General features: G+C 33.0%; 1 protein-coding gene across 1 annotated transcript in view; it reads left to right on the plus strand.

The window, feature by feature from the left end:
• LOC139528408 (RPA-interacting protein B-like) overlaps nucleotides 1–14617 on the plus strand; it is a 37264-nt gene extending 22647 nt beyond the window's left edge. The window contains exons 2-8 of the mRNA XM_071324386.1: nucleotides 3454–3547; nucleotides 5735–5911; nucleotides 6449–6530; nucleotides 7366–7477; nucleotides 10962–11025; nucleotides 11771–11908; nucleotides 14163–14617. Coding sequence (XP_071180487.1) covers nucleotides 3464–3547; nucleotides 5735–5911; nucleotides 6449–6530; nucleotides 7366–7477; nucleotides 10962–11025; nucleotides 11771–11908; nucleotides 14163–14192 — 687 coding nt within the window. The 5' untranslated portion in view covers nucleotides 3454–3463 and the 3' untranslated portion in view covers nucleotides 14193–14617. The remainder of the gene's footprint in view (nucleotides 1–3453; nucleotides 3548–5734; nucleotides 5912–6448; nucleotides 6531–7365; nucleotides 7478–10961; nucleotides 11026–11770; nucleotides 11909–14162) is intronic.
• The last annotated feature ends 618 nt before the right edge of the window (nucleotides 14618–15235 follow it).

Genomic DNA, 15235 nt, shown 5'->3' on the forward strand with positions numbered 1-15235 from the left:
CTAAACAATCGGCGCTTTTGACGACGGTACAGGCCCTGAAAGCGACCTCTTTCTGTGCACATTTCCCCTATAAAGTGAATTTGAAAGAAAGTCACAAATTCGTTAAAACTAATCACAAACTACTTACCTTTTACTGTTTGTCCATATAGAAAAATAAACAATATGGCAGCCAAGCAATTACTTCGAATTTTTCGTTATTTATCGCAGATTAAGGAAAAAACCCGAGAATAGCGATATCACTAGCGACCAAAAAATGAAAAGAACGAAAAAGCGTGTAATTGCGTGTAAAGTATTGAAAAGCGTGTACACGCCATGTGACAAAATCCTCGCGTGTAAACCGTTGAAAAAGCATGTATTACACGCGAATATCATGTCACTTGGCATGTATGCTGATGCATGATCAAAGTATCGTGACCATACATGCATGATCAAAGTATCATAACCATACATACATGATCCCAGTAGTGTGACCATACATGCAAGGACCCAGAAGAGTAAGTGGCCCTTGGACACAGTGATGGATAGCCTTTATTCAGAAAAAAAACAACTGACAACACTGGAGTAACATGAGTAACATCATGATTTTAACCTATCCATTTTTTTTTAGCTCACCTGGCCCGAAGGGCCAAGTGAGCTTTTCCCATCACTTTGCGTCCGTCGTCCTGCGTCCGTCGTCCGTCGTCGTCCTGCGTCCGTCGTCGTTAACTTTTACAAAAATCTTCTCCTCTGAAACTACTAAGCCAAATTTAATCAAACTTGGCCACAATCATCATTGGGGTATCTAGTTTAAAAAATGTGTCCGGTGACCCCGCCAACCAACCAAGATGGCCGCCATGGCTAAAAATAGAACATAGGGGTAAAATGCAGTTTTTGGCTTATAACTCAAAAACCAAAGCATTTAGAGCAAATCTGACATGGGGTAAAATTGTTTATCAGGTCAAGATCTATCTGCCCAGAAATTTTCAGATGAATCGGACAACCCGTTGATGGGTTGCTGCCCCTGAATTGGTAATTTTATGGAAATTTTGCTGTTTTTGGTTATTATCTTGAATATTATTATAGAATGATAGATAGAGATAAACTGTAAACAGCAATAATGTTCAGCAAAGTAAGATTTACAAATAAGTCAACATGACCGAAATGGTCAGTTGACCCCTTAAGGAGTTATTGCCCTTTATAGTCAATTTTTAACCATTTTTCGTAAATCTTAGTAATCTTTTACAAAAATCTTCTCCTCTGAAACTACTGGGCTAAATTAATCCAAACTTGGCCACAATGATCTTTGGGGTATGTAGTTCAAAAAATGTGTCCGGTGACCCGGCCATCCAACCAAGATGGCTGCCACGGCTAAATATAGGACATAGGGGTAAAATGCAGTTTTTGGCTTATAACTCAAAAATCAAAGCATTTAGAGCAAATCTGACATGTGGTAAAATTGTTTATCAGGTCAAGATCTATCTGCCCAGAAATTTTCAGATGAATCGGACAACCCGTTGATGGGTTGCTGCCCCTGAATTGGTAATTTTATGGAAATTTTGCTGTTTTTGGTTATTATCTTGAATATTATTATAGATAGAGATAAACTGTAAACAGCAATAATGTTCAGCAAAGTTAGATTTACAAATAAGTCAACATGACCGAAATGGTCAGTTGACCCCTTAAGGAGTTATTGCCCTTTATAGTCAATTTTTAACCATTTTTCATTTTTTTCGTAAATCTTAGTGATCTTTTACAAAAATCTTCTCCTCTGAAACTACTGGGCTAAATTAATCCAAACTTGGCCACAATCATCTTTGGGGTATGTAGTTTAAAAAATGTGTCCGGTGACCCGGCCATCCAACCAAGATGGCTGCCATGGCTAAATATAGGACATAGGGGTAAAATGCAGTTTTTGGCTTATAACTCAAAAATCAAAGCATTGAGAGCAAATCTGACGGAGTGAAATTGTTTATCATGTCAAGATCTATCTGGCCTGAAATTTTCAGATGGATCCGACAACCGGTTGTTGGGTTGCTGCCCCATAATTGGTAATTTTAAGAAAATTTTGACGTTTTTTGTTATTATCTTGAATATTATTATAGATAGAGATAAACTGTAAACAGCAATAATGTACAGCAAAGTAAGACAAACATGACAAAAATGGTCAGTTGACCCCCTAAGGAGTTATTGTCCTTTATAGTCAATTTTTAACAATTTTCATAAAATTTGTAAATTTTTACTAACATTTTCCACTGAAACTACTGGGCCAAGATCATTATAGATAGAGATAATTGTAAGGCGCAAGAATGTTCAGTAAAGTAAGATGTACAAACACATCACCATCACCTAAACACAATTTTGTCATGAATCCATCTGCTTCCTTTGTTTAATATTCACATATACCAAGGTGAGCGACACAGGCTCTTTAGAGCCTCTAGTTAATTCTTATTTCTTAATAAACTCTTAATCTTAATAATTCTGAGTCTCTGTTTTCATTACCCCTGCCTTAATATCTATGTAGAGAGTGCCTTAATATTGTGTTGTCCTCCGTGCAAAGGTTTCCCTTAAAATGTAGCCAATTGCGCGAAGAGTGCCCTCTAAGCATGCTGAGAAAGTTACCCTGGCTGGACATTTTTTTCTAATCTTGAATGAATTCCCTTAACATTTGCTTGAAGGCAATTCTGGTAATATATATACGGTATACGAAATATTTAATATATCATGTATATACAATATACAATTTTGCTTAAAACTTTTATTACCATGATTACTACCTTTTTCTTTGCTTCAAATCATATATTTTAACACGTATTTCTGATGGTATAATTCGTTTTGATAATATAATTATTAATTATGTGGAAATTATTTTAATTTAAGACATCAACATTAGATAGAACAGCAATGTCAGGTAAAAAATAGATTACCTGTCACTTGAACAGTTAAATTTCAAGACAACTTACTAACCTTGATTGTAATGAGGGCATATTATAGTAGGGATTGTTTTGATAGTACGTATACAGTACTAGAGATTGCATTAACATGATCAGTAAAAATCAAATCTTAATTATATTGAAATGGCAAACCTACATATACATTTTATGTCATGATCATGCAAGGCTCTGCTCAACAAATCAAGATAAGAATGTATCAGTCAAGTCTGGACAATATGACCATTTTGAAAGCCCTGTTCAAATGACATACATGACATATCAGGTTTCAATTTACAGCAATAAAAACAAATATTGTATCTTTGTAAGCATTGTCATGATTGTCATGGGCACACATTAATGTAATGTCAATGCTTTCAGCATTAACAGGTTGGAGAAGATTCTCTTGAATGGGTATATTCCTCCATTAATTGGTATTAAATCCATGTTAAGTTTCAAACACATATATACACACACACTTAAAAGATGCCTTATGATATATGTTGTAAATATATACAGCTTAAATGTGTTTTATTTATTTTGCCAGATAAAGAAGTATGTCTGGAAGTGAAAAGACAAAAAAGAACCACAGGGACATGTACAAAGCTAAAACGCCACCATGGAAAGAGACTTATAGAAAGGTACTTAAATAACTCTCTGATTTAAATAGCTATAAGAAGATATGGTATGAGTGCCAATGAGACAACTCTCCATCCAAGTCACAATTTGTAAAAGTAAACCATTATCTCGTTTCTCGTTTTGTTTATATAGATTAGACCGTTGGTTTTCCCGTTTGAATGGTTTTACACTAGTAATTTTGGGGCCCTTTATAGCTTGTTGTTCGGTGTGAGCTAAGGCTCCGTGTTGAAGGCCGTACTTTAACCTATAATGGTTTACTTTTTAAATTGTTATTTGTATGGAGAGTTGTCTCATTGGCACTCACACCACATCTTCCTATATCTCATTATACATTTTGTAGGTCAAATAAAATTGAGAATGGAAATGGGGAATGTGTCAAAGAGACAACAACCCGACCAAATAAAAAACAACAGCAGAGGGTCACCAACAGGTCTTCAATGTAGCGAGAAATTCCCGCACCCGGAGGCGTCCTTCAGCTGGCCCCTAAACAAATATATACTAGTCCAGTGATAATGAACGCCATACTAATTTCCACATTATACACAAGAAACTAAAACCAAAATAATACAAGACTAACAAAGGCCAGAGGCTCCTGACTTGGGACAGGCGCAAAAATGCGGTGGGGTTAAACATGTTTGTGAGATCTCAACCCTCCCCCTATACCTCTAACCAATGTAGAAAAGTAAACGCATAACAATACGCACATTAAAATTCAGTTCAAGAGAAGTCCGAGTCTGATGTCAGAAGATGTAACCAAAGAAAATAAACAAAATGACAATAATACATAAATAACAACAGACTACTAGCAGTTAACTGACACGCCAGCTCCAGACTTCAATTAAACTGACTGAAAGATTATGATTTCATCATATGAACATCAGGCACAATCCTTCCCGTTAGGGGTTTAGTATCATACCATCATAACATATATGAGAAGAACATAACCCGTGTCATGCCAACAACTGTTTTTAGAATAAATGTGTTTAGTTCTGATGCAAAGACCTTATCAGTGACTCAATATTAACGCCAAAATATGCAATCTTTAATGACTTGACAACAGTATCGTAATTATATCCCTTCTTAATAAGTATGGTCTTCAACACAGAGCATTGGCTCACACTGAACAGCAAGCTATAAATGCCTACATGTATGAAAAAATTGATATTGTCATGATTGTAAGGCAAAAAGACTAAATACGTTAGTCATGTTTGGTTTGTTAGAAACACATCAAAGCCTATCTGACCATACCAACATAAATGCCTGACATGCATATAGAAAGGCAGGCAGTTTCAAGACCATTGCTCATTCCATTTAATGGGTTTGGCTTAAATAAAATAAATACTTGTGTTTAGGGTTTCCTTACCTACTGTTTTTTTAACCTCTCCCCTAATGTTTTTTGGCATCTTTTTTTTGTGAATCGTGACAACTCTCTTACTTGGACAGTTATGTTTCAGCACAGTATAAAAAGAAACTAAATAAATAGACAGCAGAATTACAATTTATTTGCAAGATTGATAGTAAAATACAAACAAGTAACAACAAACAATAGACTCAAAGTCACACTTTAAGAGTAAAGAAATTATTGAAAGCTAGGTCAAAGTAAAAAATGTCAAGCATCTAAATGCTTTGAAGAAGTTAGAAGTGCAATACCAAAGGAAAACCCCCAGAAATAATAGGCATTATCATGATTATAAAACCTTATATTATCAGGATATTATCCATAAAGTTTTCACTACTTTATAATTCTTTCACATGTACATTTTGAGTACAATAAATTGAGAATGAAAATGGGGAATGTGTCAAAGAGACAACAACCCAACCAAAGGCAAAGAGCAGACAACAGCTGAAGCTTTCTTAATGTTAAGTTGCTTTAATTTGCCTACAGCATAACAAATAAACATTGAAGAAAAGAACAGACAATCATAAAACTATTTTGTACCATTATTGTCTCACAAAACTAAAAAATGAATCGATGACTATACTCTTAATTGACTATGAAGGCTTTGTCTCTCTGTTATAAAAGCTTGATTAGCTCAGAACACAGAAAAATTGGTGCTCAAAACACTTAATCCAATATTGGATTTCTCAGTCTTGGTATGATAATTGAACAAGATAGTTTTATGCCAGTAAGCACTGGCCGTTTTCTGATATTTTGTAAGGGAGATAATTACATATTATTCTTAATTCAGAGATGTTTGGACAGATTGAGACAAAGCAGGTCGAAGTTCCAGGACCGATTCCGTGGTATAAACAGTAAAGAAATGGAGAAGGATGCTAATGATAACTTTATACATGAGTTAATGAGAGAGGAACTGAAGATAATACAAAGGTCATTTCAGGGGTCACCTACTTTTGATGATATTGAGGTAAAAGTATTTATATCAAGCATTTCATTGAATAACATGAATTACAAATGGCTACAAATTAAATGAATCACATATTTAACACATTCTTTAACAGATGTTCGTTGAATAACCTTTTACTAAGTTTTTCTTGATTTTTTTCTTTTTAAGTAATGGTTGAGGAACAATTAGAGATGTGAATATTAGGATAGCAATTGAACACAAATGATCAAAAGACAGATGTCAACATGCTGTAGTCATTAAATATGTTAATCTATTAATTATACAAAAAGTTCCAGACAAAAATAATAGAAACTAAGAAAAATTTTAAATTAACGAACAACAAAAAACATGAAATAATTACAACAAACTATCCATAACAGCGTTAATGATATGCCTGATATGGGATGTGCACATTTATACTTAGTACTGATTATTGCCTGTATAAGAACATATACCCGTACATAGAAACATAACACAAAATTTTTCTTCTGTTTGTGTAATTACAAATATGTGTGTTAAATATATATGCTAGATTCAAACTCATTTACTTCTTTCTAGATGGAAACAGACAAATTAGACTTCGATGTTGATGAATATGTAACATATTTTGATGACATTCAACAAGAGCTGATCCAAGAAGGTATGTGGAGTATTGTGGCATTAATATACAAATGATGTAAGTGTGAAATTCTTGTATCCAGGGTTTTCTTAAAACTGAAATAGAAGTTAACTTCATTTGATTAATTTGATTAGATATTAAATTGGTTAAATTATTACAAAGTTTACAGGTTATTAGAGCTAAGTATCAATATGATCAAGGAATGTCTCATTTATTATGCCCCATTTATGGGCATTATGTTTTCAGATTTGTGGATTCGTTCATCCGTACGTTCTTTGGTCCTTCCGTCCATCCATTCTTCCCACTTCAAGTTATATTTTTTGGTTGAGGTAGTTTTTTATGAAGTTGAAGTTCAATCAACTTGAAACTTAGTACACATGTTCCTTATGATGTGATCTTTCTAATTTTAATGCCAAATTAGAGATTTTCTCCCATTTTCATGGTCCATTGAACATAGAAAATTATAGTGTGGATAGGGCATCCGTGTACTATGAACACATTCATTGTTAACAGAGCATTGTTTATCAGAAATTTAAATGGTGGTTGATATAAAGTCCAGCTAATCACTGTTATTTTTTGTATTAAATGTGAAAGGAAAAAATGATATTTTTAAAGTTTTGTACATATATCATGTATATACTTCAAAACTGTGTATCAAAAGTATGTTGAAACGTAAGTATTCACTTGTTATATAGATTACCGGTACACACACATTCTCTAAACAACCGGCAAACAATCAAAATTATTCTGCTTGGTTGATTACAGAACTTACCAATTTTTGTAATTCCTTATGCTATACCCCAACAGTAATATATCTCTTGAAAAATTACATAGTTTCTTCTATTTTGTTTTGCAGAGAAAAGAATGATTGATGAATATGAAAACAGTTTACAACAAGAAGAGAAATCATTATGTACAGCCATAGAAAGACTTTGTACAGATGAAGTTATATGTCCTGTTTGTCAAAAGTAAGTTAGTCATTATGCCCCATTTATGGACATTATGTTTTCTGGTCTGTGCGTCAGTCCGCCCGTCTGTTTGTACGTCCTTTGTACAGTCCGTCGAGCTTCCGGTTAAAGTTTTTGGTCGAGGTAGTTTTTGATGAAGTTGAAGTCCAATCAACTTGAAACTTAGTACACATGTTCGCTATGATATGATCTTTCTAATTGTAATGCCAAATTATAGATTTTATTCCATTTTCACAGTCCACTGAACATAGAAAATTATATTGTGGATGGGGCATCCTTGTACTGGAGACACATGCCTGTTTTAAATACTTTGACACACATATTTTTTTTTAATTTTACCAGATTTATCCCTTTCCTGATCACCTGCATGACCTGTTGATTATTTTAATTTAATCAGCATGTGGTTTTTTTTCATCTCAGTTCTTCATTGGTCAAAATTTAATTAATACTGTGGATTCATTTATTTTCATGGGTATCAATTTTCGTGGATTGAGGAAAACTTGCATTTTCGTGGATATTTAATTTCGTGGTTTTGGCAAAGTCTGCAAATATTCCTTCAGGAAATTTGTAATTTTTTGAACATTTAAATTCGTGGTTCCCCTGTATTCCCGAAATCCATGAAAAAAACCAATATTAATGAATCCACAGTAATTAAAAGTCCATGTTTTTATGGCCCCACAACAAAGTTGTCAGTGCCATATAATTTTACACTTGTCTGTAATTCCAAAATTCTGTAATTCTGTCATTCCGCAACAAACCATTATAGGGAGTTTTGTTCTAAACGCCTTCATATATAGGGATGATTTTTGGTATGTGAGTTACCATGATGAGTTACAGATCAAGTTTAAGTTTCGTTCTGCTCCGCTAATTTTTGCCAAAATTAAGGGCTACGGACTTTGATAAATTGTTAAAAATCACAGTTAAACAGACTTTTTAGCTCACCTGGCCTAAAAGGCCATATGAGCTTTTCTCATCACTTGGCGTCCGTCGTCGACGTCGTCGTCGTTAACAATTTTTCAAACATCTTCTCCTCTGAAACTACTGAATGGATTTGAATGAAACTTAGCATGATTGTTCCTTAGATTATCCTGCACAAAGTGTGTGCTTCGATTTTTGATCCGTCAAAAAACATGGCCGCCGTTACTTAAAATAGAACATAGGGGTCAAATGCAGTTTTTGGCTTATATCTCAAAAACAAAAGCATTTAGAGCAAATCTGACGGGGTAAAAATGTTCATTAGGTCAAGATCTATCAGCCCTGAAATTTTCAGATGAATCAAACAAACCATTGTTGGGTTGCTGCCACTTAATTGGTAATTTTAAGGAAATTTTGCAGTTTTTGGTCATTATCTTGAATATTATTATAGGTAAAGATAAACTGTAAACAGCAAAAATGATCAGCAAAGTAAGATCTACAAATAAGTTAATATGACCAAAATTGTCAATTGACCCCTTAAGGGGTTATTGTCCTTTAATGACAATTTTTCACAATTTGTTCATCACATTTGCTAACTTTAAAAAATCTTCTCCTCTGAAACTACTGAATGGATTTGGATGAAACTTAGCATGATTGTTCCTTAGATTATCATGCACAAAGTGTGTGCTTCGATTTTTGATCCGTCAAAAAACATGGCCGCCGTTACTTAAAATAGAACATAGGGGTCAAATGCAGTTTTTGGCTTATATCTCAAAAACGAAAGCATTTAGAGCAATCTGACATGGGGTAAAAATGTTCATTAGGTCAAGATCTATCAGCCCTGAAATTTTCAGATGAATCAAACAAACCATTGTTGGGTTGCTGCCACTTAATTGGTAATTTTAAGGAAATTTTGCAGTTTTTGGTCATTATCTTGAATATTATTATAGATAAAGATAAACTGTAAACAGCAAAAATGATCAGCAAAGTAAGATCTACAAATAAGTTAATATGACCAAAATTGGCAATTGACCCCTTAAGGGGTTATTGTCCTTTAATGACAATTTTTCACAATTTGTTCATCATATTTGCTAACTTTAAAAAATCTTCTCCTCTAAAACTACTAAACCAAATTCAACCGAACTTCAACTGAATGATCAGTAGGGTGTATAAAATAGGTTTGTGCTTTATTTTTTATTTCGTCAAAAAACATGGCTGTCATGGCTAAAAATAGAACACAGGGTAAAATGCAGTTTTTGGCTTATATCTCAAAAACTCAAGCATTTAGAGCAAATAAGACAAGAAGTTAAAGTATTTATTATTCTACCTGTCCTGAAATTTTCAGCCGAATTGGGTAACTGGTTTTCCAGGTATAATGCCCCTGAATTGATGATTTTAAAGAAATTTTGCAGTTTTTGGTTATTATCTTGAATATTATTATAGATACAGATAAACTTTTAATAGCAAAAATGTTAAGCAAAGTAAGATCTACAAATAAGTCAATTTGACCAAAATTGTCAATTGACCCCTTAAGGAGTTATTGCCCTTTAAAGACTTTTTTCACAATTTGTTCATCATGTTGACCTACTTTAAAAAATCTTCTCCTTTGAAACTGCTGTATCAATTTCAGCCAAACTTAGGCTAAATGAGTTTCAGAGTATCTAGTATAAATTTTATATTTCATTTCCTTGTATGTCAGAAGCATAGCTCCTATGGCTAAAATAGAACATAGGAGAAAATGATTTTTTTTTTGCTTTTGAAGAAAATAGGACGATTCAAAGAACATTTAAATAAATTGAAAAGCCAAAATAATCATTGATGAGAGATTTAACCAAAAAAATTAAGGTGAGCGATTCAGGCTCTTGAGAGCCTCTTGTTTCAAAACGCTTTCAGATATTGGGCTGATTTTTGGTATGTGAGTTACTCATGATAAGTTACAGATCAAGTTTAAGTTTCGTTCTACTCCACTATTTTTTGCCAAAATTAAGGGCTACAGACTTTGATAAATTGTGAAAAATCACAGTTAAACAGACTTTTTTTCTATCGCCTCCAGATTATGAGCTGATTTATGATATGTGAGACTACCATCATGTTTGTGTCCACATGTATTATAGAAATTGCAGATTTTTCAACTTTTATGAGACGGGGCCAATTGTGTTGCTTAGACACATCTAGGTTTTGATCTTGCTTTGATAAATACAATATTCCACTTACAAGTAATAATTTAAGAGTCTTTAGCTCTCAAACCATTATGAAATGATTCCATGTGATTTAAGCTTTATGACTCGAGATTTTTCATGATTCATGATGAGTGTAGGGACCTCGTTGTGATAAAGATACAATACATTTCATTTTAAATGGCATTGATTCATTTAATTTAGTTCCATAAATTTAGAATTATGAACCCTAAAATAAGGATCAATAGGTGGCAAAAGAACAACACAACTACCCAAAAGATGTCCAGAGAGTGTAGTCTATATATATTGTTATACATAATAATTATAGCCAAACTTTATAAAATGTTTAATAAAATTTCTGTAAACTGAATGAAGTACATTTTTCTCTCCAGAAGTCAGTTGTTACAGAACAAGGGTATAATATTTTGCCGATGTGGGTTGAGAATAGATACAGAGGTAGGCAAAACTTCTGAGTTATTAGAATTTGTAAATCAGTATAAAGATGTGGTATGAGTTACAATGAGACAACTGTCCATTCATGTCGCAATGTGAAAAAACTAAACAACTACAGGTCAAAGTACAGCCTTCAACACAATGACTTTGCTCACACAGAACAGCTACCTGTAAAGAGTCCCAAAATAAAATAAAAATACAATTGCAGCTGGTTTGAATGTTTTGACATTACAACATAAAAAGACACACTATACAATATCAATTGAAATGACTGAACTCAGTCAAAAAGACATAAAACAGTTGCAAAAAAAATTTGAAGATACCATATATCATAAATCCAGGCAGGTTCAATTGTATCATCTCATTAAAAGTTATGAGAAAGAATTATTTTCAGTCCACAAAAAATAACACAGAAAACCTAAGATTGTGCAACACAAACCTTACTACATATATTATAAGGGATGACCTTATATGATATGTTTAAATGATATGAAAGGACACATAAAGGATAAAAATGTCCTTTTCCACAAGTAACATGTGTCCCATTAAAATGCTAAAGATTCTAGTCTGCAAGTATTTGTAATGCAGGTTATCATTTTTGTGTGCGACTGTTCAACAATGTTTGCTTACTTAACAGATTCTAGATGCACTATAAGTCCTACTTACGCTGGTTTGAACAGGATGTGAAATAAACTTTTTATTATTTCTCTGGTGATGTAATAATTATATGCTGTGTATTCTTTTGTAGCAAGACTGCATAACCTTAGCCAATGTTAAATCTTCTTTAGAAGAAGGTATAAATCAGCATGGCACTACCTGTGAAGGAGAGGCTGTGTTTTCTTCTGTTCAGGACTACGGCAGTAACAACTTACTCATGTCCTGTAAGGTTGGTACCTTTGTTTAATTTGATTACATGTACCTTCTTAAATCTGTACAAGAAAGTGTAATATTGCTGTTGGAGCATTGTATCCTATGGCCACACACTATTAATATACAATATACAACAGAATTCTAAGAATTTAATAAAATTGAGAATGGAAATATGGAATGTTCCAAAGAGACAACAGCCCGACCATAGAGCAGACAACAGCAGAAGGTCACCAACAGGTCTTCAATGCAACGAGAAATTCTTGCACCCGGAGGCCTCCTTCAGCTGGCCCCTAAACAAATATATACTGGTTCAGTGATAATGAACGCCATACTAATTTCAAATTGTACACAAGAAACTAAAAGTTAAAATAATACAAGACTAACAAAGGCCAGAGGCTCCTGACTTGGGACAGGCGCAAAAATGTGGTGGGGTTAAACATGTTTGTGAGATCTCAACCCTCCCGCTATACCTCTAGCCAATGCAGAAAAGTAAACGCATAACAATATGCACATTAAAATTCAGTTCAAGAGAAGTCCGAGTCTGATGTCAGAAGATGTAACCAAAGAAAATAAGCAAAATGACAATAATACATAAATAGCATCAGACTACTAGCAGTTAACTGACATGCCAGCTCTGGACTTCAATTAAACTGATTGAAAAATTATGTCTTCATCATATGAATATCAGGCACAATCCTCCCGGTGAGGGGTTTAGTATCATACCATCATAACATATATGAGAAGAACATAACCCGTGTCATGTCAACAACTGGTTTATTAATAATAAATGTGTTTAGTTCTGAAGCAAAGACCCTATAAGTGAATCAATATTAACGCCAAAATATGCAATCTTTAATGACCTGACAACAGTATCGTAACTATATCCCTTTTTAATAAGTCTATTTAAAGGTTTTGTTAGCTTCTGAGGTGAATACTGACATTTTTGTGCTTTATAAAGAATATTTTCATAAAATATTGGATGTGAAATACCTGAACGTATAAGAAGTCTGCATGTTGAGCTTTATTTATGAATGATGGCCTTATACCGATGATAAAATTTAGTAAATGTTTTGACTAGTTTGTGATATCGAAAACCCTGGTGTCATAATTTTTCAGTAATACATAAATTTCTCTCGTTAAAATCTAAAACATTGTTACATACACGAGCGAATCTTACAAGTTGAGATATATAAACACCGTAAGATGGTGACAAGGGAACGTCACCATCTAAAAATGGATAATTAACGATAGGAAATGAGAAATCATCTCTTTTATCATAAATTTTAGTATTAAGCTTTCGGTTAATGATATATATATATCAAGATCAAGGAAAGGGCAGTGGTCATTGTTAGTATTAGCTTTATTTAAAGTAAGTTCAACAGGATAAATTTCTTTAGTATACATACTGAAGTCGTCTTTATTGAGAGCTAAACTATCATCCAAATATCTAAAAGTATTATTAAATTTGTGTATCAGATGTTGTTTCGATGGGTCTTTGCTGATTTTTGTCATAAAAAAACATGTTTTACAGGCAACTGCAACCTAACAAGTTTACCAGGAGTATATAATAATTTCCATAGTTGAAAAGTTTTTTTCCCCCAAATTCTGTGCCATTAGGACTGCCAAAACTGAAATGTTTGAAAATTTGAAGGTCCTATGTAAATTCGAAATTAAAAAACAAGTTATCAATTATTTCCTTACATACCAAATAGCAAATTTATACTAAAAAATAAAAACATTTTTCTGCTTTATAATCATGTAAAATGAAGTGAGTAGTGAGTCTGTAGTGATCGCTAGCCTGTCAACTCTGAAGTTGTGAGTTTGAACCCTGCTTCTTGCAAGGCAAATTTTACTCTGATTTAAATATTGACTTGCTTGTTATCTTGGTATACACTGTTTTCTACTTCAATAAAGACTGGTTCCCACGGTCTAGTTAAGAGAGCTGAAAGTGGCATTAAACTTCAACAAAGCAACCAATCAATGTATCTGTTGAAAAAACATTTAAGTTGGGAGCCAGTAAACTTCATTTGCCACCATCAAATCCCTAATTGATGCCGTCAAAGCTTAAAATACAATACAAATATCTCCATCCTAATGAAACTGATAGATAACAACTTTAAAACATACATTTAACAACTGCCATACGTTGTCTGTGCTTGGCATATGTTTTCATAGCATGCTATGAAAGTTAATGACTTTATCCAATCAAAATGAACATTATAAACGATATTGCATCAGAATCTATCATTTATTTTATCTTGTTCTTTCAGACTTGTGATTGGATGTATATTGTGATTTAGACCAGAAGTAATTGTGAATGGATGTATATTGTGATTTAGACCAGAAGTAATTGTGAATGGATGTATATTGTGATTTAGACCAGAAGTAATTGTGAATGGATGTATATTGTGATTTAGACCAGAAGTAATTGTGAATGGATGTATATTGTGATTTAGACCAGAAGTAACTGGATTGAAGACATAGTCAAATACCAGAAGGATATATTATTGTAGGCACTGACTTCTCCAAATGTTTTCTATGTTTGGAATTAAGAAGCAAAATAACTCGAGAGGTTCTTGTGTTTTAGAAAGCTGTTGTGTGCTGAACAAGTGCTTAATCTGTGTTCACATGGAGAATGTGTAAAAATACATTAGTTGTGATAATAAAGTATTCTATGTTTGTGTGCAGGTACATGAACGTGATTGTAAATAAATTGTTATGTTGATATAGTTAATCTTTTAATTACACAGAAAGATAACAGGAAACACAAAAGATATAAGGCAGAACAGCAGACTAAACAAATTGCAAACACCATACTTCTCTGGAAAAAAAGATAATTGCATTCTACTACTTTATTTTAATTGTCATATTAACATTCCTACCACCATACCTGTCAACCTGTGACGATGAAAATGCAGGTCATGACCTGCATTGAAGAATCAAATCTCAGTTCATAACGCGTACGAACTTTTTCGAGCTGAATTTCAGTATTTATGGTACATTTTCTTATAATGTATATCAAAGATACCAAAACATCAATGCATGTTCACTTGGTTAAGTCATTTTAAATCTTATTTATTATTATTTCATTGCACTTTTAAAGATTTTTATAAATTTGTGTAATACAGTCTTATGTTCTTTACTTTTTGTCATCATCTAAAATTTATTTTTCAAATGTAATTTTAAAATGAGACTACTGGCTATGTAGCCTTTACACATACCATGTAGAGTTATTACATCTATATATGAACATTCATCTCTCAATTGACAAGGAAATTAGACTATGATAAAATATAGTAATACAGTTAAAGGAAGTATAAATGTAAAAAAATAATTTTCAACT

This window comes from Mytilus edulis, chromosome 6 (assembly GCF_963676685.1).
Source record: "Mytilus edulis chromosome 6, xbMytEdul2.2, whole genome shotgun sequence".
NCBI classification, from domain to species: Eukaryota; Metazoa; Mollusca; class Bivalvia; order Mytilida; family Mytilidae; genus Mytilus; species Mytilus edulis.